Consider the following 24906-nt stretch of genomic DNA (forward strand, 5'->3'; position numbering starts at 1 on the left):
TATGACTGACTTGACAGTCCTGGTTTTCTTATTTTATAGTAAGTAACATAATTGTACTAGTTTATTACAGTCTAGCTACGATAGAAGTTTCCTGTCTGGGTGTTAGAAAAACAAAACCTAAAGGTGCTTTCAAAGTGCCAGTGGAGAGTCTTCCGTAAGCCAAACACACTGTGACCAATCAGTTAATTTCGCCAGTCAGAAATCCAGACAGAAATAACAGAAATGTTATAAGCAACAGACATAATTCTTAACTCCAAAATACAACACTGCTACCCGCTCTCTATTATTTAAAAAATATTTTCCGGAGTCAGCATTTTAAAGACTATGCCAATTGTATTTTTTTAATTTTTATCTGTTTTTAAGATTTTTTTATTTTTAAGTAAACTCTACACCCAACATGGGGCTCAAACTTCCAAGTCTGAGATCAAGAGTCACACACTCTACTGACTGAGCCAGCCAGTTGCCCCAAGGCTGTGTCTATTTTAAATAAAGTTTAAGAAGTACTTCACTAACGTGAGTCATATAACCGAAAGGAAACTGTATGGCCTAAGAGGCAGTGTGAGGAAACTGGTATGACCCAACACCAAATGCTATTAAGATACACAATGGGATAATACCGAGAGGGATGGCTTTTTTCTTTTTCATGATCTAAGAGGCTAAAGTTTATCAACTAATGAAGATACTCCTCAAGATATAGTATTCATCACAAAATCTGGTATCAGTAATGAATAGAGGAAAGGACATGCCCCCTCCCCCCCAGCTCCCCAAAGACAGAGAAATTTAAAACTATTCTGGGTGAAGAAGGTGCTTCTCCTATTTCATAAGAACTTAGCTCCTCGAAACCCCCAGGGCCCTGCCTAACATCGCTCAAATACCACTAACCAGAAGTTAACCCAGAAGACTTGCAAGAATGGGAAGAGAACCTATAAGCTAACAGGGAAACAGCCTTGAACCTGAGTCAGGAAACATGGCTACCAAGTTTCCCAGCCTATCACTATCTAACAGCAGACAAGTCTCAGACCGCCCCCCAACCCCACCCCAGTCTGTAAAACCTCTATAGCTCGCATCATCATGGGCAATATGCAGCAGCCAAAAAAAAAAAAAAAAAAGGTAGGGACATAAGAAATTGAAGGAAAGGGGATAACTAGAGTATGATTTATTAAATGGAGAAAAGTTGTAAATGTCAAGTCAGAGTAAGAACACAGGGGCGTGGGGCGCCTGGGTGGCATAGCGGTTAAATAAATAAATAAATAAATAAATAAATAAATAAATAAATAAAATCTTAAAAAAAAAAAAAGAACACAGGGGCGTATTTTTTGGAACGGTAGTTATTAAGATGGTGAAATGGAAAAAAGATTTTTTTTTAAAAGATTTTTTATTTATTTATTCGACAGGATAGAGACAGCCAGCGAGAGAGGGAACACAAGCAGGGGGAGTGGGAGAGGAAGAAGCAGGCTCATAGTGGAGGAGCCTGATGTGGGGCTCGATCCCATAACACCAGGATCACGCCCTGAGCCGAAGGCAGACGTTTAAACCGCTGTGCCACCCAGGTGCCCCTGGAAAAAAGATTATTTTTGAAGACGTAAGGGATAAAGGGAAAAACTGGCAACTAGGAGAGAAACCCATCTTCTGCAGCTTCTGGGCAAGTAATTAAACTCACCTAGCTCTGTGTCTGAGCGAACTCAAAAGATCCTGCCAGCTCTAGTGCTACAGACTTCAAAATACTATCAGGACAAAATAGGTCTAAAATAATCCTTTAAATTATGTTACAAGTAATAAAGTATACTGATAGGCAATGTAAAAGCTTCTATTTTGTTTACGTTACCCCATTTTATGTAATTCACTGTCTGCCTTGTTTTCTAAATTCCTACAATGTCTTCAGTTTCATAATCAGAAAAACATTTTACCAGAAATAAAAGGAAAAAAACAAAGAAAAGCTTAATCAAGAATAAAGTAAAGTTTATTCTTACGAGGAAAATTTAGAACAACAAAAATCTCCCTGAAGGGAAAAGGAAGCTGAAGATTCTTCCCAAGTAATTAAGGTAAGCAGCAGATTACGAAAGCCTTCTGAGTACTTAGGTGGTTGTTTGTGGACTTTGTGTCCACATCACCACTACCGTTAGGCTGAAACCGATCTCAAGCGGCGTGCACGCCTGCCCAAGCTGCACCTAGACTGCGCCATCCGATACTCGCAGGCGCTCGGTCAGCACAACCAGCAGTGCAATCACCTGTCACTCAGGTGTACCGATGACTGAAGTAGTTACTAAATTCTTAATACTCGATGATACCTTCCCATGACCCTGATTAGTAAGGAGTTCAAACACTAAGAGAATTTGTCTAGAATAGCAAAGCATTTACCACTCAGGAAGAATTTTTGCATGTTTTTCTTACTACGGCTTCCAGATGTGATAAAAAAGGAGTACATCAGGAAGAGCGCTGTGTGGAGATGAGGCTGTGAGATGGGTCAGAAAATCTGGGTCCAGGGGTAAGCCCCAGAAATAAGCCAGCATGTTATTTCCTAAGGGAAACCTCCTTAGCTCTGGGTAATCTCTGAATTTCGGAATAAGAGTCGCGCTCAGAGAAGGTTTATGCAATGCAAAATGAAAACATCAGGAAAGCACTGGGCAACCAGGTAACGGAAAATACCGTGCTCTCTGTAAAGTGACATCAGGCAGAGCAAAGCAGGGAGACGACAGTGGGGAAGGTGGCCTTCAAGTGCAACTTAGACTCTTCTTAGAGGAAGATGCTTACTTACCTCTTTCTGTAGATTCGAAAGTTGAGATGAAAGGCTCTCAATTCTCATACGACTTTCCATCAGTTCTTCTCTGGCACTATTGACAGTAGAAGTATTCATTTCTGATGACAGTCTGGCATTCTCCAGCTAAAAGAAGAAACAAACCAACAGTCAGCCTTATCTAGTGACTTAGAACAAACAAATAAGGAAGTATGATTCATTTCAAGGCATTTCATCTCAAACCTAAGCCCTGCTGGCAACTGGCTGATGAAACAGGAAAAGCATCATGAAGTCTGCTGACGTGGTATGAATTCTCTTTAAAGTCTTTCTGACTTTAGGCTCAATTCCCAATATATGAGCTTAACAAATGCTAATACACCTGGGTCTTTCTCCAAAGTTTATTACTTAAATACTTCACCCATTGTATCTCTAATGTGTCAGATAATACTGCAACTAAGGAGAATGGGTAGTAGCAACTTAATTGTGGGTGATGTCTGTAGGAAAATAAAGATCACATATCTCTAACCCACCAAATCTAATTACAGAAGATAAAGCCAAAAACAGAAAGTACTAATTTTAGATTATATCCCACCAGATTGTAACACTTCCTTTCAGAAGTAAAAAGTAGCCCCTTAGATAGAAACATCCTATTTCTCCAAATGCCCATGACATTCCGTTCTGCACGTGTCTCAGGAGCACTTGGCTGTCTGTTGGCTCCCTTTGGAGCCACAGTCTATGTGAATGACCAATCCTACCCTAGACTTTAGCTCCTTCGCTGCCCAGCACCATGTCTAGCACTGAGTAAGTGTTAAACAATTCAGTGTAGGGTTTCAAAGATCCCTCCCTTCCACTAGCCAATTACTTCACAAAATGGATTAAACGTAACATTGATAGATTGAGGCCATTCACAGAAATTATTTTCAATACCTCTATGATTTTAATTTTTCTAAGTCTTCCACTGATAACTCTGTTTAATCAAATCATGTCACATTTAACACACTGGGATAAAATCGTTTACTAGGAAAGCCTGTACTCGTTGGTGTTAAAGATTTTTGTATGATCTGCGTGAACACACGTGGGAAGTTTCTAGAATATTTTTTAAATAAATAACAGCGGCAGAGGAAGAAATATCAGACACTTCCCACTTGGCCTCTGTTCAAAGAACCTGCAGTGTGGCGGTCGCAGCCTACGTACAATGACGCCATGGAGGCAGATGAGGCGCCAGCACTCGTCGTTAACTGGACGTGCAGGACAGCGTGATGAGGACGTGCTATAGGCAGCGAAGTGTTTTCAGAGCCTTGGGCTTAGCTGCTATGACACGACACAAGTGATCGATCGGACACAAAGATAAACCCTTCCCTCTGATAAGAGTGAAATTACCCTACTTTCTTTGAATAATTTCTAGTAACATTTACTTTACAGAAAATTCTTTTTAAAGTCCATTTTCTCTTTTCAGAGACGCTAGGGGAACTCATGAGAGAACACCGGAAGCAAGCGGACATCAAGTCAGGCTCCGGCAGGTACGCGCAGGAAGGGCTCCTGGCGCTCGGGGAGACGGCTCACTTTGGCGTGGTAAGTCTGCTCCAGCTCCTCCTTGTACAGCTTCACTTGGGCATCGTGCTGCTCGCGCATCTCATGAAGGGCCTGAGCCAGCTTGTACTCGTACTCAATCTGACGTCCAGAATCCACCTCTACCAAGCGAGTTTCATGCTTCCTTCTGGTCTCATTGATCTCCTGGGGGGAAAATAACAGAAAACCAAGTTAGCTACCGTGGCTGCCCTGGTACAAGTCTGCGCGACACTGGGGCCATGTGAACTGTTATCGCTCACCTCCCTGTGTCTGTCCTAGAGCAGGCATGTGAACACACCTATTTTTGCTTTTGCTTTCAAATGAAAAGATTTTTGAGATGCAACCAATGACAAAAGTGGTGGTAGCACCTAAAGCCCTAAGAATTTTATGTTTCTCATCTGTGACACAGCTATGTATTTCTCTCAAGACAAGAAATGGCCTGGAAGCCTTACAGAAGCACCATGAAATCATCGATAACTATGTACACTGAACAGTAACTGTTTTTCTAAACTGGTGTGATGATGATCCCAAGGATGTCTCTAGAAAAAATGCACATGCAAAGTTAAATTTGCCACTGAGGACAACTGACTAGAATATTTATGCTTAATAAAACTATTTTCTTAAACCTACGAAGATGCAATAGGCAGAGAAAGTTAATCTGTGTGCTTTATTTTAACAGACGGCGCTAGGGGATCAATATCAATTGATAGGAAAACTTATTACCAATATTACTTTACTCTCTTAAGTATGTATGACCATTCCCTACTAAAGAACATAAATAGTAGGCATAATCCTTCAATTTAGGTTGTAAGGAACTATCCAAAACTAAAATGGCTAGGAACACAAGTCCAAGAATAAAATTTCCATTCCAGCTTCTAGCTCTGAGTATACAACAGGTCTGTCTTTAATGGCAATAATCAAAGCGCCCACAAGAGGGCGATATAACCCTCTGACGTTTGCTTCTGCAGCCTCTTCCTGCAGATGGTTCCCTAGGCATTTCTTCATCTTTAACTGCTCATTGCAGAGTAAAATGCACTTGACAGAATCCAAAAACCAGGGTTCAAATTCCAGTTCTGTTACTAACCTCCCAGGGCTCACAGATATTTAATGAAGCAAATGACTTGTAAATCATGCAAATAAAAGGTTTAGTTCAACAAATACTGAGCACCTAATGATTTTGCCCTTTGTCTACCTCCTTTCCTCCTCTTCCTGTTTTTCGTCTTCTTCTTTCTCACCCCCTTAACTGTTCAAAATAAGGAACTGAAGTATATTTATTGAATAGAGTTATATCCTCTATGTTAAAGAAAAAAAGAAGAGGAATGTTTTAAGTTCATTCTCAAAAAGGCAAACACCTGGGGCGCCTGGGTGGCACAGTCGTTAAGCGTCTGCCTTCAGCTCAGGGCGTGATCCCAGCGTTCTGGGATCGAGCCCCACATCAGGCTCCTCCGCTGGCAGCCTGCTTCTTCCTCTCCCACTCCCCCTGCTTGTGTTCCCTCTCTCGCTGGCTGTCTCTCTCTGTCAAATTAATATATAAAATCTTTAAAGTAAAAAAAAAATTTTAAAATTTTTAAAAAAAGGCAAACACCAAAATATTCAAAGAACCTAAAAACATTCAATTACTTTTTGCTGGTGCCATTTTTATTATTCTATATAGAATCAGTGACTTGCAAAAAAAAAATACCCTACTCTTGGTTTAAAGATAGAGGAGTCCACACATAGTATTAAAACTAAGGATATATCACAGTTTCATCAAAATAAGACAAAAATGTTAAGTCAACTTAATATAAAAATGTCTCCATTTATAAAGCAAAACTGTAGTTAACAATTATGTGACAGCATTCATTTTACTTCATACAAGGAACTTCTACACAAAATATTCTGCTTTGATCATCACCACTCCTCCAGAGGAAAGAGCAGGTACTGGTTATTTTATTTTTAAATAAATGACTCTAGAGTTGTCCAAAGTATGTTTGTCCAGAGAGTGATCTGTGCCCCAATACCTATACGTTTTAATAGCATGTAATTGTAAAAATAGTCAAATTTCTATTTTATTATCTTTTCCCCAATTAACAAAAAAATTTTAAGTTCTATAATAATTCCCCATTTTTAAAATCATTGTTACTTGCTGTTTTCAAAATTATATTACTTCTAAAATCATGACGTATTTAACTGCAGATTCCATACCCTGGGTTAATTCCAATTCTCTTAAATCTTGAGAAAATATACAATCCCCTTTCTTCAATTTTATTACTTGTTTTTTGGCAACCATTGCTACCTTCACCTCCCAAGGCTTGACCACAGAGGCTAAGGCATGTAAATGATATTTTAAAATATACGTATATAACTATAAATGCTATGGGCAGCCTGCTTCACTGATGGCTGCCTCCTGACAGCCACACCCTTGTAGAATCCTCCCCCTCCGCCCCCACCCCGCCCACAGTGTATCATGGTTGGTCTATGTCATAGAGAGTGACGGTACATCACTTATGGGATTAGAAAAGTTACAGAAGATAACGAAGCTTCTGTCTGTGTTCTCTCTCTCTCTCATCACTCGTCCTTCAGGAAAGCTGTATAATGAATAGCCCCATGGAGAAGCCTATGATGAACTGACTCTTCATACCAACAACCCCGGAGGCAGTTCCTCCAGTCCAGGTTGAAAGCCTGACTGCAACCTCATGTGAGACCCTAAAACACATCCATGCAGTTAGGCAGCTCTCAGATTACTGACCTTCAGAAACTGGGAGACAATAAAGATTTGTGATTTTAAGTGGGTCAATTTTAGAGTAAGTTATGAGGCAGCAATAGACACCAGATACAAATGCTCAAGCAGGTTGACAGTAATTAACTGGTATGACCAAGTCCTTAGGAATGAGATAAAGTAAAATCATCTGTTTATTACAAGAGCCTGAGTTCTTGTACACAAGCTTTTCGCAGCGGTACCTTGAATAATTAATCTATAAAATTTCTCTCACTGGTTACATATATAGTTATAGCAAAGCAGTCAGAATCCCTCCGTGCCTTAAAAAAATAAAATTATATAGTTACCTCCTCGTACATGTTTTTACGGAACTCCAGGTCCTCGGTAAGGCTCTGACAGCGATTCTCTAAATCCACTTTAAGTAAAGTTTCATCTGCTAACTGTTTTTTGGCAGCAGCTAAGGAGGCTTCCAACTAATATGTAGAGAAAGAATTGATAAAAATCACATAGCAATTATTTAGGAATGAATTTAAGAGACACCTACGAACTGAATCAAATCAAGAATTAAAACTTCTGCATCTTTTATCTTGTTTCTTTTATCAGTGTATGAGAGTCGCTATTACAACCTTTATCACAGAACTGTGGCCCCCAATGCTGGTCCCACCAAGAGCGCCACACCGAAACACCTCTCAGATCTGGTAACTGGCAACAAGCAATGAACAAAGACCTACCAAGGATTTTAGCTACCACTTTCATTTTTTCCTGTGTGTAGAACAATGGTATGACTTTTTCTTCTCCTTTCTTTTCTTACATTTTGGTGCAATAACGAAAGAGGTTTTGAGACCAAGAAACAGAACGAGCGTAAGTACAAGAGAAAGGAAGAAGAGCAGCAGGAAGATCTGCATGACCCAGATAAAATGTCTGAGAGGTGAAGATGCTTTGCATGTTAGCTGCCTCAAGACTCTCCTTCAAGGAAACTATAAAAAATTTTTTAAAATTTTTAAATAAAACATATCTTTTAAATTAATTCAAAAATCAAATCAATCGACCCAGTCAGATGGGGCAATTAACCTCCCAACACGGCTTAAGACCAGAGTTTGCCTTACCTGGGCAATCTGATCCTTCAGATCCTCCAAATCTCCCTCTAAACTTTTTTTGTCACCAAGTGCAGTAGCCAGGGCTGCATCTTTAGAATTCAGTGCGGCTTCATATTCTCGAAGCTTCATCTGGGCTCCATTAAGATCCGATTCTTTCTTAGCGTAACTGTAAGACATTTGAAAAAGTGCAAGACATCAAATTATACCCCTGACTTGACGCTTTCTCCCTCCCTGCTGGCAAGGGAAACAAAAGAAGATGCCGTTTAAATAAAGACTGCCATAATCTACTAAAATGAGAGGAGTAATTCGGGAGCGTTAAATCTCGATTTGGTGGATATTTGGTGGATAACAATTTTACCCTTCAATGATTTCCCTTCCATGATTACCAATGACTCTAGATCAAAAAAGGGCCAATGTTCCAGAATCCTGGTGGTCTCTGAGAAAGAACATATGCCCTTCTTGTTCTATAAAGAGACACTCACTACATGTTTCAGTAAGAAATGTTTTTGAAGAAATGCAAATTTATTATTTTAAAATACAATTAATATTATAAACCAAGATGTACAGGAGACATAAACCAAGATACAAAATGAGATTAAATAGGGGCGCCTGGGTGGCTCAGTCGTTCAGCGTCTGCCTTCAGCCCAGGGCGTGATCCCAGCATTCTGGGATCGAGCCCCACATCAGGCTCCTCTGCTGCTTCCTCTCCCACTCCCCCTGCTTGTGTTCCCTCTCTCGCTGGCTGTCTTTCTCTCTGTCAAATAAATAAAATCTTTTAAAAAAAAATGAGATTAAATAAATAAAAATGAAGTTATTTTAAAAGTAATTTCATGACTTGATTATTTATCATGTAGACATTTTTGATGAATTTAGTATTCTACTTAGTATAGAATTTATAATTCTATCGTGTAGAATCACTTGAAGTATAGTTGATATACAGTATTATATTAGTTTTCAGCTACAACGTAGCCCTAAGCTGACATTTACATACATTTACAAAATGGTTATTACCATGATAAATACAGTTACCATCTGTCACCATACAAATATTACTGAGAATATTCCCTTTGCTATACTTTACATCCCTGTGAATTATTTATAACCGGAAGTCTGTACCTCTTAATCCCCTTCACCTACTGTACCCAACCCAAACCCCTCTGGCAACCATCTTTGTTCTCTGTATCTGAGTCTGTTTCTGTTTTATTTTATATAAGCTCCCTTAATATTACATAAGAACTCACTGATCCCAAGCTTGCAAAATACATTCCATTTCTTATATAAGAGGTTATTTTAAGATTTCCCTAACTTACAAATAAGGGCTTTTCTAATATCTTGAGGAAAAATCATTTCGGTTTATAGTATTAACTACAAAAATGAGTTTTCAATTGAGGATTGTCTTCTAAAATATCACTTTCTGGGGCACCCGGGTGGCTTAGTCAGTTAAGCATCCGACTCTTGATTTCGACTCAGGTCATGATCTCAAGGTCGTGAGATGGAGCCCTGTGTTGGGCTCCACACTTCGTGGGGAGTCTGCTGGAGATTCTCTCTCCCTCTTCCTCTGTCTCTCCCCCAGCTTCTGCACGTGAGCTCTCTCTCTCTAATAAATAAATAAATCTTTAAATAAACAAACAAAAATATCATTTTTTATTAAATAGAGTTCCATATTACAGAATGAAGGTTCCTTTGGATACATTTTGTCAAATAATTCCTTAAACAAGTAATTGTTTAACGGACAGTATTTTTTTCATTCCAAACAATTGTTATCATTAATTAATAGCCCTGGGAGAGCCTTAATATCAAAATTTTCAATAACAATTCTTAATTAAAACTGCTATTGTAGAAGAGCATTTTCATAACTAATGTTTGAGAATGCGCTAGAAGAGGAATCCTTAGTTAACAGGAATTTTCAAAATAATCTTCTACTATCCAAATAAAATAAAGAAAAATACTGTCCAAAGGATAAGCATATATAATTTAAAGAGACGAATTAATAGTATTCATCTCTTACCCGTTCTGGCATCAAAAAACAACTATATACATAAAATCTAAGCAGTCCTAGCAGTAATTTTTTTCTTAAATCCTATATTTTTCAAAACCACAAGATGGCATCCTTTCACTGAAGATTCATTTAGGCGAGGGGGTGCTGGAAATCAGCTGGTAAAAAAAAGCAATCCCATACATTTATTTATAACAAAAATGTCCAGTTCATACAAGGGCGGGATTCTAAAGCTGGGAACTCAGTAGAACAGAAGCAATGCTTGTAAGGCGCAATTCTGTCCCACTACATAAATGAGCGGAGCTGGGCAGGAATACCTATCATAAAACATATGATTTAAAACAAAATCATATTTCATAGAGTATTACACAATATTCACAAAAGCTACTGGCTTAAAATTACTTAACAAAAGTTAAATATAAAAAATTCTACTACACCGCTATCCAATATTAAATCTCAGATCATAATGTGGTGCTTTCAAATGTGGTACCTCTTAGCAAGAAGGTCAACCTGTGCTTCCCAGAGACCACAACAGCCCACCAGGAAGGCCATTCAATTTTAAAAACCACACCAGTCTTGCAGGCTACTGTATGTTCTATTTGATATCACTGATTTAATTAATTTGATATCACTGATTTAATGGATAATAAAGCATGCACATTTCAAGATTCAGAATGTATACTGCAAGCAAAGACACTGCAACACCTGGAAGAACCCAAGAAGCCAAAATTAAGAGGGTGCACCTCCATAACCAGAACATGGTGATTTCTTCAACCACAATCAAGACCAAATAAGACCAAGGAGCGGTGGGGGTGCCTGCCCAGCTCAGACGGTAGGGCATCCAGGTAGGGCATCAGACTCTTCCATCAGGGTAATGAGTTCAAGCCCCACGCTGGTCATGGAGCCCACTTAAAAACAAACAAACAAACAAACAAAAGACTAAGGAGTGATGGAGTAAAGGAGAGGACAGCAGGATTAATTTGTGGTACCCTGAGTCACCCAATGCTATCAGTTGAAACTTGATGTCAAGTTCTTAGTTGCTTATACTACTGTTAATCTGTAAAAATATACATTATTCTATTATAAATTCTTTCTGAAAGCTCTAACTTCCACATCAGCAAACAAAGTAGGCAGCTATAAGCACTGCTGAAAATATGCTTACAACTGTAAATAAAAGCTAACTTTACGTGCCCTGGCTCAAGAGGGAAAAGGAAGAGGAAGAGAGTTAAATACTACCTCTGCACCTTGCACATACTTCTGTTACACTTCTCACACAAACCCACATCAGCAGATGCACTCAGCTACCTCAAGTGACTGAGAACGGTTTCAGGGCAAGGACCATGAATTATTATCCTCCATCTTCTACAAAGACAACTTGTAGATAATGACTATCTTGGAAATTCATTTTTTTTTTAAGATTTTATTTATTCATTTGTCAGAGAGAGAGTGTGCACAAGCAAGGGGGGCAGCAGGCAGAGGGAGAAGCAGACACCTGCTGAGCAGGGAGCCCGATGTGGGACTCGATCCCAGGACCCTGGGATCATGACCTGAGCCGAAGGCACACACTAAACCAAATGAGCCACCTAGGCGCCCTATTTTGGAAATTCTTAAAAGAAATTCCCCCATACACTCCCCAAAGAAAGTTACTCCGCTTTTTTATGCTATATAAAATATGTTTCTTCCTAGAAGAAAAAAAACAACTGTGATACTTCTATAATCTCTAAAATTCACATCCTAGATGCCCTCCCTATCACCTTACCAATTACCATAAAAAAATTATTAAGACTACATGCAAGTCTCCATCTAATAAGCTATGAATCAATGAGTTTTAGAAGCACATAAGTTGCCAATACCAAGGACACATGGGGGCCACCCAGAAAGTTACATAATCTTGTCATAGTTTTCTAACTGCATTATTACCGTTCATTCGTTACATATGACACAGAAGTCTTGATTGATTTATCGGCACTTGGTCAAAGAACAGAAACCTGCAGAAATGACATCCTAAAACACAACGCATGAACTGGCTGCAGCCACCACCTAAGCACAGTCATATCTGACAACCCTGGAAGGAAGCGCAACTTAGGAATCCAAAGTTACCAGAAGTTATCACTTAAAGGGTTCGTGGGCAGTTTCCCTGCACAATATTTCTTAACTGGATTTGCTCAGTGTTTCTGACCAACCTGACGAAGCTATTCCCACACCTCCAGATAAAGAGAGCTTCCTGCGTTTTCATTTCAATTTACTATGTGAATCTAACGCTAGAAACATGCACACAGCTGAATTTAAGTCAGAAAACATACCCGCCTACAGAAGAACCAAAACTCCACATGTGGCCAAGAAAACTTTTATAAAATGTAACTGACACTCCATTCTAATCGAGAATTGCCTCCCTTAATAAAAATAATTAGCTTTCATTTCAAGAAAACTTGAATTTCACCAGTCATAACAAGTAACCAGGTCTCATCAAATATCTGACCATTAAAAAAATAATCAGCTTGAGAGGATACACTTACATTTCTGTTAATATTCTATAGCAGTGACTCCGAGTAACAGCCATAGCTTGGAGGATAGAACATGGATGTACTTTCCCAAAAGAACCTAGTACCATTAGCCGTTGGGACCCATCCCTATAATCTCCTGAAGCCTAAAGGGCTAAGCTAAATACAACTGCTTACTTGCCACTTTCTGAATTACTCCTGACCACCCCCTACGACCAGTCATCTTGGTGTTCCAGCCTACCACCTCTTTGACCTTGACTTGTTTTAGGATTATAATTTCAACCCTGGGTTCCGCACTGAACTACCTGGCTCTGGAACTCAGTGCTGGAACTTGTTTAGATGTGCACTACCCGTTCCATTTGGACAAGTCTCCAATAACTTGAGTATCCTTCATTTGCCTTAGTTTACCAATGCCGACAAGCCCCACCAATAAAGAAATGGGAGATTAAAAAATGTACTCAATTACAGAATCACTAGAAAATGAATGCTCAATGGAGCTCTTAGGGGAAACACACCATTACTAGGTAACAAATGTAGAGCACATTTTATTTTTTTAAGATTTTATTATGTATTTATTTACTTATTTGAGAGAGAGTGGCAGAGACAGAGGGAGAAGCAAGCTGAGCACTGACTGAGGAACCCGATGCAGGGCTGATCCCACAACCCCAGGATCATGACCTGAGCGGAAGGCAGACACTTAACCAACTGAGCCACCCAGGTGCCCCTAGAGCACATTTTAAATAAAGTCATAGTACATATACATAACAAAAAGAAAACCACTCAAGACCTAGTAAGCATATGACAGTAACTACTTAAAAATGAATTAGTAAGTATACTGTAATTGTGAACACTTGAAAAATTAGATTGGCCACTGAAACAGGGAATAAATAACTAGTACGGAACAGAAATCAAAAAGTAAACTTAGAGGTACACATACCTGGAACATAATCTGAAACTCATTACAAAATAGTTTAATTAAGTAATGGCAAATTATTGCCCTTCTGTTAACATTTTGTTGGTCACACAGGTCAGTTTATATCACAAATGCTCAGCTGAGTGAACTGTCTAGATTGGCCAGCAGCACAACTACAGGGAAAGTCCTGGAGCTGAGCTTCTCTGTATCACCTACAATGTATCCGTGAACAAAGCATCTGTGTTCACTTTCAGGACAGGAACTATGCACATGCTTGGGTTTGGTTTCCTTCTTTCACAACTGCCGTAATTTTCAGTATTTTCTCAAGTAATTTTGTCCTTGTTCCTTGATTGTCATATTACAGAAATGTAAGTACAAAGGGTTATATTAAGCAATTAAAATAAGAGACCTAAATTACAGATGACCTCTTAGTTGGTCTAGTAATGACATTCTAAGAAAAAGGTATATAAAGGTAGTTTCTGGATATTAAATGTCATTTCCATGAAATTCACCAAAGATTATTAAACTGTATATATCCAAGAGCAGACAGGAGTTCGATAAATGCCTGCTAAAATCTACTGGAAAGGTGTGTTCTTATAGAAATCCATCCAAGTTATAATACTGACAGACTTAAAAATATAGAATTTTAAAAGCTGTAAATTTGAAAAAAAAAAACTAGACAAAGGAATATTCATGTTTCTAGAGATAAACAATAGAAATGCAAGAATGTGGGGTTTTTTATTACTGCTCTAACATGTCAGGCAAAAGAACAGCTTAAGGAAACTAGAAACAAACCACTCTCAAGTCAGTTTTGAACTCCACTGGTAATATTCTACACAGAAACACTATGCAACTCTGCTTGCTCAGATCACTTCCGAGCAACTGTGAAAAGCTATCACCGATTGTCAGGTTCATCTTATAAAAGAATAGACACTCAACAAATACAGACTATTTTCCCTAATGCACATATTGTAATATCCTAGATGAAAGGAGATGATAATGGAAAATGAAAAAGAACAAAAGAATCCCATGCCAACAATACCCTTTCTTTGTTGAGCTGCCTCTCTTAACTCAGCACTAACATTTCACTTCAGGACCATTCTTATTTAGAAAAACAAATAAATTACCGGGGTTAAAGGGAAAAGCCATTTAGTTCTTCATCTGCAATCAGATAACAGAAATCACTCTATATGAAACTGTTCTTTCTAATCAGAACCACAAAACGAGGGATTTTTAAATCCCTCAGCAGAGACCTACTGTCCGTGGACAGTCAAGCCAGTCTGGCCCAGCTGTTGAGCTCTGTGCTTCACTGTCCCGTCAGGTTCTTCTGAATGCTGTTTGTTGGTAGCTGACCACCACTCAGCGCTAGAGCAATTATTCAGGTGACTATCAATCCAGCTTCTGAGGCTCTCCTCACACCCAGCATTCAAAATTAACATGCCTTTCATTATCTAACCATGGTTCAGATTTTAGAAAAAATAAACTTCACTTTGAATTTAAGGTAAGGATTATTATTAAGCCCAAACACAAACCTTCTGTCTTTAAACTATTTCATAATAATGGACTCAAAATGCATATTAAATATGCATCTGCTCCAACATTCATTCACCAGCTTCAATTCTGTCCCCAAAGTAGCCTCCCTTTCAAAGGAAAAAGGAATGTGATTCACGATATTTTTAATGAATTTAATGAATTTCCCTGCAATTAAGATAAATGTAACACAAAATTTCTATAAAGTCCTATGATCACAATTTCCACTAACAAGGGTCTCCTCTGGCACTAGTAAAAAGACTAAGATGCTTTTGCACAAACTCAAAAACTGCAGTGGATAATTTCTGGTGGTATTAAGATTCTGCTACTCATTCAATAAACTGAGCAGTCAACAAATTAGCAACAACCTAATCAGAATCAGGCAAACCCTAACTGAAATCAAATTATAATTAGGAAAAATACTAAATAAGACTTAAAATGGACAACAGAACCATTTCTTTTTTTTTTTTTTTTAAGATTTTATTTATTTATTTGACAGAGATAGAAACAGCCAGCGAGAGAGGGAACACAAGCAGGGGGAGTGGGAGAGGAAGAAGCAGGCTCCCAGCGGAGGAGCCCGATGTGGGGCTTGAACCCACAACGCTGAAATCACGCCCTGAGCCGAAGGCAGACGCTCAACCGCTGTGCCACCCAGGCGCCCCTGGAACCATTTCTTTGAACAAGAGATTCACATATATAGTTACTTCTCTGCTTGCTTACAGGGCACTCTTAGAGCTTAAATCCTAATAAAAAATGACTTATTAGGGGAAAAAAAACACCTGATAACGACAACTGTGTGCCAGGCCATTGATCTGAGGGCTTGGAAACCAGCAGTGAACAAAATATGACAAGTCCCTGCTTTTATGGAAGGTACTTTCTGGTGGGGAGAGGCACACAATAAACAAACTAATACATGGCAGTGGTAATCATGACTTCAAAGAAAATTAAACCAGAATAATGAGTTTGAAATTAATAGTATGATCAGTTATTTTACTGGGTTTCATGCAACCCAATCTCATAGGAAAATAGCCCCCTACAGAAGTAGTAATCATTCAGGCAATAATTATCTTAGGAGAGCCTAGAAAGTGTTAGAAAAGGGTACTGACACAATAGGAAACAAAGTCAGACACTAACCCCATCCACAAAGAGATTCCACTCTCATCAGGCAATCAATCATAAAGAATCTTAATCAACACATTAAATTTGTCAGCAACTTTCTCAACAAGCGCTAGGAAAGAGAAGAAAATACAGAGTGCTTCATGAGTACATGAAGTAACTACTGGATAAAAATGTCACACTAAACACAAGTCCATTATTATCCCTTCTAGAAACCCAACTAAAACAGCAAAGACACAAATCCATAATGAAAAAAGTAAAGAGGAAATGACAAAATTGTGGAAGCTGAACATGGATGAATGAGTGAAAATGAGCTTGGCCAACACAAGAGTGCTGAATCCTAAGCCAGACACAGGGATACTTGAGAAGTAACCTACTTTATACTACAGACACTGTTGATAACAAGAGATACCTTGGAAACTCTGAAGCAGAACTAGCTGAAAATCTACTAAGAAGCGGACAACTACTCCATACCATGCTCCCGGGCCAAAAGACCCCATCCACCATGGCAAAAGATGAAAGGTTTACTCTCTCAGCAGAGTAAGCAGAATCTTAGACCTGGCAGCTACATGACATGCCCAAAGGCGGCAGCACCACACCACAAAAATTGGGGAATTCGGTGGACTTGTACAGATGCTGACATCACCTCTCAACCTCCCTGAGTTTACAGTAAGCTCAGCAACTAAACCCCAGAAAGACGAAAACACTGACGGTGGGTGTTCCCAATGACGTGATCCTGCCATTTCACCCACAATGAAGCTTGGTCAAGAAGCCCCACTCATGCACACAGCTTTCCATCACATTCTGAGAGCCGTTTCTGAATATAAAGGGATATCCAATAGTCATACATCTGAGAAAAACTCTCACTATGGATTAACTCACCCAACGCCCATTCTACCCTCCCAGTTCTGCTTTCCTAAACTGGATTTGCAGGTAGGATTTTGGAGGAAAATTACGTACTCAAATCCATCTGTAAGTGATATGAAAGAAGTTTTGTTTTTGTTTTTTGATTCCTCAGGACTTCCTACGAAATCATGGCATCTGCAAATAGAGATAGCTTTACCACTTCTTTCCTAATCTGGATGCCTTTCATTTCTTTTTCTTGCCTAACTGCCCTGGCTAGAACCTCCGGTACAATGTTGAATGTTAAGTGGTGTGATTGGGCATCCCTGTCTTGTTTCTATCTTAGGAAGAAAGCAGCCAGTCTTTACCATTAAGTATGATACCATAAATTTTTTATAGATACTCTTCATCAGACTAAGAAGCTTCCTTTTTTATATCTCACTTAAATATTCTGATCATGAAAGAGCAGTATACTTTGTCAAATGCTTTTTATGCATCTATTGAGATGCTTGTTGCCCTTCATTCTATTAATACGGTTCACTGCAGTACTGACAGGCACAGACTGAAGCAACCCTGCATTCCCAAGATAAAACCCACCTGGTGATGGTATGTAGTCCTTATATAAGCTAGTAGGTTTGGTTTGCTAGTATTTCATTTTGGGAATTTTTGCACCTATACCCATAAGGGACTGCTATGTGATATTTTTGTGGTCTGAAGTTTCTCCAAAACAGTGGTCCAACATCCAGTCTCCACTTTCCTGGGTGTTACCAGGTAGGTGTTTGTAGCAACAGCAGTGGCAGGTTCTGAATTATAGCTATACACTGTTTTTTTTAAATTCAGTGGCTCCAATGGTGGCCTCAGACATAAAAGCTCCCAGAATTTTCAGCATTCCAGGCATCATTCCAGCACCTCTAACCCTCCTCATAATATTTTCTAAACACCTGCATATCCCATATCATTTTCTTCTCTGCTTAAAATATCTGGTGGTTCCCATTTCCTGCACTGACACATGCAAAGACCTAAACAAACAGAAAAAGAAATTAACTTGGAGCACAAAGGGACTGGGAAGGAAATAAAGACTTCTGAAAAGGTAAGAGGAAGTACTGCATCTATGAAATTTAAATAAGATCAAGACAGTATAAAGAAACATCAAGAGAGTACAAAGAAGCTATGAAAAATTTTTAATGGGACAGCAAAAACTGGAAGATAAAATTGAGAACATCCAGGAGAGAAAAAATTTTTGAAATCAGGACGCTAAAAAAATCAATTTAAGAAGTCCAACATCTGAATAACAAGAATCTCAGAAAGTAATAAAAGAGGAGAAAATCATGAATAAAATAACTTTTTAAAGTTGCCAAGGACTGAAGGACATGAACTTCCAGACTGAAAACTACCACCATGTGACCAGCAAAATGGAAGAAAAAGAGATCCACATCAAGAAACATCCTTAAGAAATTTCAGAACTGGGGACACCTGGGTGGTGAAGTCAGGCGTCCAGTTCTTGGTTTCTGCAGGTCACGATCTCGGGAGTCCTGAGGCTGAGCCCTGCATCCAGCTCCACACTGGGAGCGGAGTCTGCTTGAGATTCTCTCTCCCTCTCCCTCTGCCCCTTCCCCCTCTCTAACAGATAAATAGAGAGCGAGCAAGAGCACGAGCAGGGGGAGGGGCAGAGGGAGAGCACGCAGACTCCTCACTGAGGAGGGAGCCTGACAGAGGGCTTGATCCCAGAACCCTGAGATCATGACCTAAGCCTAAAGCAGACGCTTAACCAGCTGAGCCCCTCAGGCGCCCTAATAAATAAATCTTTAAAAAAAAAAAAAGAAATTTTAGAATTGGACCAAAAGAAAGATGCTACAAGCTTTTTAACTTTTCACTCATTAGTACTTCTTAGCAACAACAAAAGCTAGAAAACTATAAAGCATGCTTTCAAAATCCTTAGGAAATAACCTTTACAACTTAGAATTCTATACCCAAACTATCAATGCTCAGGCAACACAAGTAGCCTAGAGAAGAGCACAAGGCTCTGAATGCTATTTCTTCAATAACATAAAACTAATTCTTAAAAAATCCTCATGATTCCAAAAGACTTGATGTTTCAACAGTATCAAGTCTTTCTATATAATTAGATGGAACTAATGGGGGAAAAAATGCTATTTTCATAGGTAATCAAGAGGTGGTACAGGGTAGAAAAACTAAGGACAATACTCTATTGAGTTCTGTTGGAGATGACGTTCATAGTACATATAGGCATTGCTGCCGTAACATAACAGATGTGTTCCTGAAAACTCTTACATTCTGCAGACACTAGAGGAACAGATCAAATGGAAAAATCAAATTGGAACAACCCTCTCAAAACCTATGCAGTTTTGTAGCAAGAGCACCAGCAATAACATAAATAAGTAATTAGTACCTCAGGAGAGGACTTGGACAACCCTGGCAAGAAGTTTAGTGTGGCTACAGCTACCCCAAGAGCTGCTTATAAATGCACAAGAGCAGTCATGCTGGCTTGCAGAAACTGAGACAATAGAGACAGAAGTAGAGCTCTGAACGTACTACCACCTGTAAGAGCAAAGGGAATGCACCTCTCTGGGGGAGGGAACCCCGGGAGCAGGCATTCACTTTTAATTTTCTTAAAATAAAGTTGAAAAGCAGAAAGACCCATAAATATAGAGAACAAAGTGTAGGTTGCCACAGGGGTGGGGCATGGGGGGGATGGAAAAAATGGCTGAGGGGAAAGGGGATACAGGCTTCCAGGCACAGAATGAATGAGTCAGAGAGATGAAAGGTACAGTTTAGGGAACACAGCCACTGATATTATAACAGAGTTGTACTATGGTATTGAAACAGAGCTACACAGTAACAGATGGTAGCTACACTTGTAGTGAACACAGCATTAAGTACAGAACTGTGAAATCACTATGTCGTACACCTGAAACTAATATAACATTGTGTGTCAAGTATACTTCAATTAAAAAATAAAAAATAGTAAGGAGCGCCTGAGTGGCTCAGTCCATTAAGTGTCTGTCCTCAGCACAGGTCCTGGGATCCAGTCCCACATCAGGCTCCCTGCTCAGCGGCGAGCCTGCTTCTCCCTCTCCCTTTGCCCCCACCCCCTCTCCCCCGCTCGTGCTCTCACTTGCAAGCTCTCTCAAATGAATAAATAAAAAATCTTTAAAATAAAAAAATAATAAAAATAAAATAACAAAATAGAGTTGAAAGTGGAACTGAAGGCTTTCTTTAACTCTGAACTCTACTCTTAATATTCAGGTTCCCCTTTACTAGAAAAAGTCACATATAAATCAATACCACCTGCAATTACAATATCATTTCTGTATTTAAAAGCCACATTTGAGCTAATTGGTGTTAAAGAAGCATTTGTAGCAACACACTGAATTAATACTTTAAAAACCAAAAACTGACCTAAACCAATCTAAACTAAAACTAATGTACTAGGAAGATAACGGGAAGAAAATACATTATGGATAATAGAATGAAGAACTCAATTCCCCATCTTCTATAGCACAAAGTCAATAATGTCATTTAGATAGAGGTAAATACCAAACGAGCAGTGAAAATATATGAAGGTAACCTTTTTTTCATTAGAAGCCTTGGGAGAACTGTTAAAAGTCCTTAAATTATGTACAAACATACACTGCTGGGTAGTCCTAGGTTGGTTGGTTTGTTTTACAAGGCTCATCTAAAAACATCTGGTAGTCAGGGAAGACTTCCCTAAAAAATGGATAGAGTGGACATCTGAGAGATGAAAAGTTAACCCAAGGATGAGAGAAGTCCAGACAAAGGAAAGTGCTTTTGCGACGTTGCAATTAAGAGGAAGCATGGTAAATAGAGTTGAAAAAGGACTTCACAGTGAGGGGAGAGAGAAAGGCCAAGTACAGTGAGAGATGAAGCTGGAATCAGAAAGGAGCCAGCTCATGCAGGGAAGAACTTTGAGATAGGAAGACCACTATGTCCCAGTCTACCCAGGACAATTTCCATTCATGCCAGGTGTCCCAGCATAATTTATAGCTTCCTCTTTCACACATACAAGTATCCCTGTTTGGATACTAACTTACATGGTTACCCTGAAATTATGTAATACTGAGGGTTTTAGTCTTTATCCTAGAAGCTACTAAAGTGTTTTAAGCAAAGGAGGTGAAGTGCATCATCAGAGGAATAAGTGCTCTGGTCCCCTATCCAATGTTTTATGATATAAAGTTCAACTGAGAATCTACTTTAAATAAACCTTCAAGAATGTCTCCTTTTCAAGAAGGGCCATATGCACCCCAATGTTCATAGCAGCATTGTCCACAATAGCTAAATCGTGGAAGGAGCCGAGATTCCCTTCAACAGATGACTGGATTAAGAAGTTGTGGTCCATATATACAATGGAATATTACTCAGCTATCAGAAAGAATGAGTTCTCAACATTTGCTGCAACATGGACGGCACTGGAGGAGATAATGCTAAGTGAAATAAGTCAAGCAGAGAAAGACAACTATCATATGATTTCTCTCATCTATGGAACATAAAAACTAGGATGATCGGTAGGGGAAGAAAGGGATAAAGAAAGGGGGGGTAATCAGAAGGGGGAGTGAAACATGAGAGACTATGGACTCTGAGAAACAAACTGAGGGCCTCAGAGGGGAGGGGGGTGGGGGAATGGGATAGACCGGTGATGGGTAGTAAGGAGGGCACGTATTGCATGGTGCACTGGGTGTTACACGCAACTAATGAATCATCGAACTTTACATCGGAAAGCGGGGATGTACTGTATGGTGACTAACATAATAAAAAATCATAAAAAAAAAAAAAAAAAGAATGTCTCCTCTTCAGAGCCAACATTCTTGTACAAGTGACCTCACAATTTTTCTTCCCACTCCTTAATTATCCCACTTCCTTTGATCCCACTGCCCTTTACTAGCATTAGGCACTCCTCACAACCAACAATAATCTCCCAGCCACCGAAGTTAATAGATACTTTTAGGCCTTATCATACCAAAACTACACTAGCATTCCTTCATACATCTCCTTGCCCCATGACTCAACCCTTGCTCTACTTCTCTAATACTTACCACCTCCACTGCGGGTTTTCTCTTCCCTACCTAGTCCTCCTATGTAGATGTTTTCCATGCTTTTGCCCCGCTTCTCTTGTCTTTATTCGCAAATATCACCCACGCTCCTAAAACTATACCTGCATTCAAAGTCTCTTCTCAGAGCTCCAGGAAAGTACTCTAGGTTGCCAGCTAACATCTCCACCTAGAAGTCCAACAAACACCACTCATTCAGCACTAACCGTGAGTAGGTCCTCTAAACCATTTCCTTATCCATCAAGCTCTAAGAGTAACACTTTCCCCAGGCACCCATGCACCGAAGCTGAGTCACCCTAGACTCTTCTCGCCAATCGCCCGTGCTTAGCAACTCTTAAATCCACTTTCTGTCCTTTCCCACTACCTACCTGAATTCAGGGGCCACCTCATAACTTCCCAAGTGCCCTCTACTCTGTTTCCTCCACAGAATGGCCAGACCATTCATCCATTCATGTCACTTTTTTCTTAAGGCTCCTCATTTCTTAAAATTCAACTGTCCTCTACCACATACATACATATATATTGCTCTAGTTGGATGAAACTACTTGCCGTTCAGGAGAACACCCTCTCCTAATGTTTTCCAGGCAACTCGTACTTACCTAGCTCCCAACACTTAGCTCAGGCTTCAAGGCCTCCCCAGTTCCCTTGGGATGTCTTTCAAAACTTCAAAAGTCTCCTAGTTTGCCTTAGGTGGTAGTCTTTTCCTCCACAGCACCATGTGGATACCTGCCATCATAACACTTACTACACATAACTTACTGCATTTACGGTAGCACAACAGCATACTGTTTGTTTTTGGCCTTGCCCACAAGACTGTACGCAACTTGATAAGAAGGACTGAGCATCCCATCTATTCCCAGCATCTGGGTCAAGGCCTGGCATATAGTACTATTCCACAAAAGTGTACTGAATAAAAAAATCAAAGAACATTTCTCCAAAAAAATTTTTTTAATTTAAATTTTTAAAAAAATCATTTCTCTCCCGAGTATTAAAGATTTAGAGTTCTAATTCCTCTTAAAATTACTATTAAGGCAGAGAGTAAAGAAAGAAAGAAGGTAAGTCTTTTTCAGTAATTCATCTTCACCCTTTCCTTACTAGCAAACGAAGCCATCAATTAGTATTTCAAACAGCTGCTTCCATTTCTGCACTCTACTGACAAATCCAAAATTACCTTCTGGGGACTACGAACTATCACTGAGAAAAACACACATCCAATACCATTTGCAAAAGCAATAACCAAGCAGACCTAAAAATTAACTGTCCCGTGTGAGGGTTCAAGTCCCAACACAACGACAGTGCGTGGTGAGCCTGCTTCAGGTCGGTAAACCCACAGAATGGCACTGAGGCAGGGATTACATGAAATGGCACATGGGGGCGCGTGGCTGGCTCAGTCGGTGGAGCAAGTGACTCTCCGTCTCCAGGTCATGAGTTCGAGCCCCATGTTGAGCACAGAGCTTACTTTAAAAAAAAATTGAAATGATCCATGTAAAACCTCTCTGGCAATGCTAGAAGACAGAGCTAGGACTTACTCTAGCTCTACCATTTATCTGCTAAGTTCTCTGAGCCTCAAGTTTCCTCACTCATCAAACAGGGTTATCATAAGGCTTAAAAGACAGTGTCCATAAAGCATCTAGCACCGTGCCTGGCGAACACGTAGGCACGAAGTGAATGTTAGCACTTTCTGTCCTATATCTTGCACAAGTACTTTAATATCTGTAGGTCTCAATTTCTGCACCCACAAAATGAGATGGTTAGATCGCGTAATCCAAGACCTCTTCTAGCAGTAAAAAGGTTCTAATTCTATCTATGATCAATAAATCCAAACGCAGTGAAGGCAAAAAGTTAAAATTTAAAAGGACCAAGTAAACAGATTAGCTACGGAAAACATTTTTTATCATCTATGCCTACACCAAAAATATCAGCAGAAACATAAGATTATAACGTGAGTTTCAAACGTTTGACCCCTTTATGCCAACAACGTTAGCATTACAATTTAAAAATGATCAAGAACGTGGGGCGCCTGGGTGGCTCAGTCAGTTAAGCCTATGACTCTCGATTTCGGCTCAAGCCCTGAGATCAAGCCCCATGTCAGTCTCTTTGCTGGATGTGGAACCTGCTTGGGATTCATATTCTCTCTCTCTGCCTCTCCCACCCTGCCCCTCTCTTAAAAAACAAAACAAAACAAAAAACAAGAACTAGAAAGAATCTCCAAAATTAAAATTAAATTCCTCTAAACAGGAAATGGGAACTCATCTGCTGATGATGGCATCAAAAATTGGCAAAATTGTAATTACTTTATCCAGTGGTTAACATTTAACGAGTAAACTAGTTTAAACATTTAACCATTAAGTTAACCAAAAGAAAAAACCTGTTATACTGTCAGCAACAGAAAAGAGAATAATCGTGGTGCTCTAATGACCTCTGAGAAACCGGGAAGAATATATAATCACTGTGAAGCATGCATCCTTGATCATAGTAAGCTAAGTGGCCAATAAAGTTATCGATATATTTTTAAAATGTGTTAAATGATAGTATTGTACATTTACTGACATGTAAAGATATTCACACAATAGTGCTACATGACAAAAGGTTACATAGCAGTATTTATCAAGAACCATTTTGTTAAAAAAAAGCCATTTTTTGTTAATAATATGGATATTAAAAGAAAAACTTCAGCACTTTTTTATGGAACTAAGGGTGATTTTAATTTTCTTCTTGGTGTTCACCTGTCTTTTCTAATTTTCCGTAACAAACAATAATTTTTGTGTAATAGAAAAGCTCATTTTTTTATTTCCCCAAATATAAGGGCCAACACACAATCC

The 24906-nt window shown here is 39.3% G+C and overlaps 1 protein-coding gene across 1 annotated transcript in view; it reads right to left on the reverse strand.

The window, feature by feature from the left end:
* The window catches only part of LMNB1 (lamin B1), a 51036-nt gene that overhangs the window by 17527 nt on the left and 8603 nt on the right, over window positions 1-24906 (reverse strand). Inside the window, exons 2-5 of the mRNA XM_045794819.2 lie at window positions 8108-8264; window positions 7349-7474; window positions 4298-4468; window positions 2756-2881 (exon numbers count right to left, since the gene is read on the reverse strand). Coding sequence (XP_045650775.1) covers window positions 2756-2881; window positions 4298-4468; window positions 7349-7474; window positions 8108-8264 — 580 coding nt within the window. The remainder of the gene's footprint in view (window positions 1-2755; window positions 2882-4297; window positions 4469-7348; window positions 7475-8107; window positions 8265-24906) is intronic.

This window comes from Ursus americanus, chromosome 5 (assembly GCF_024610735.1).
Source record: "Ursus americanus isolate L20-20 chromosome 5, mUrsAme1.1.p, whole genome shotgun sequence".
NCBI lineage: Eukaryota > Metazoa > Chordata > Mammalia > Carnivora > Ursidae > Ursus > Ursus americanus.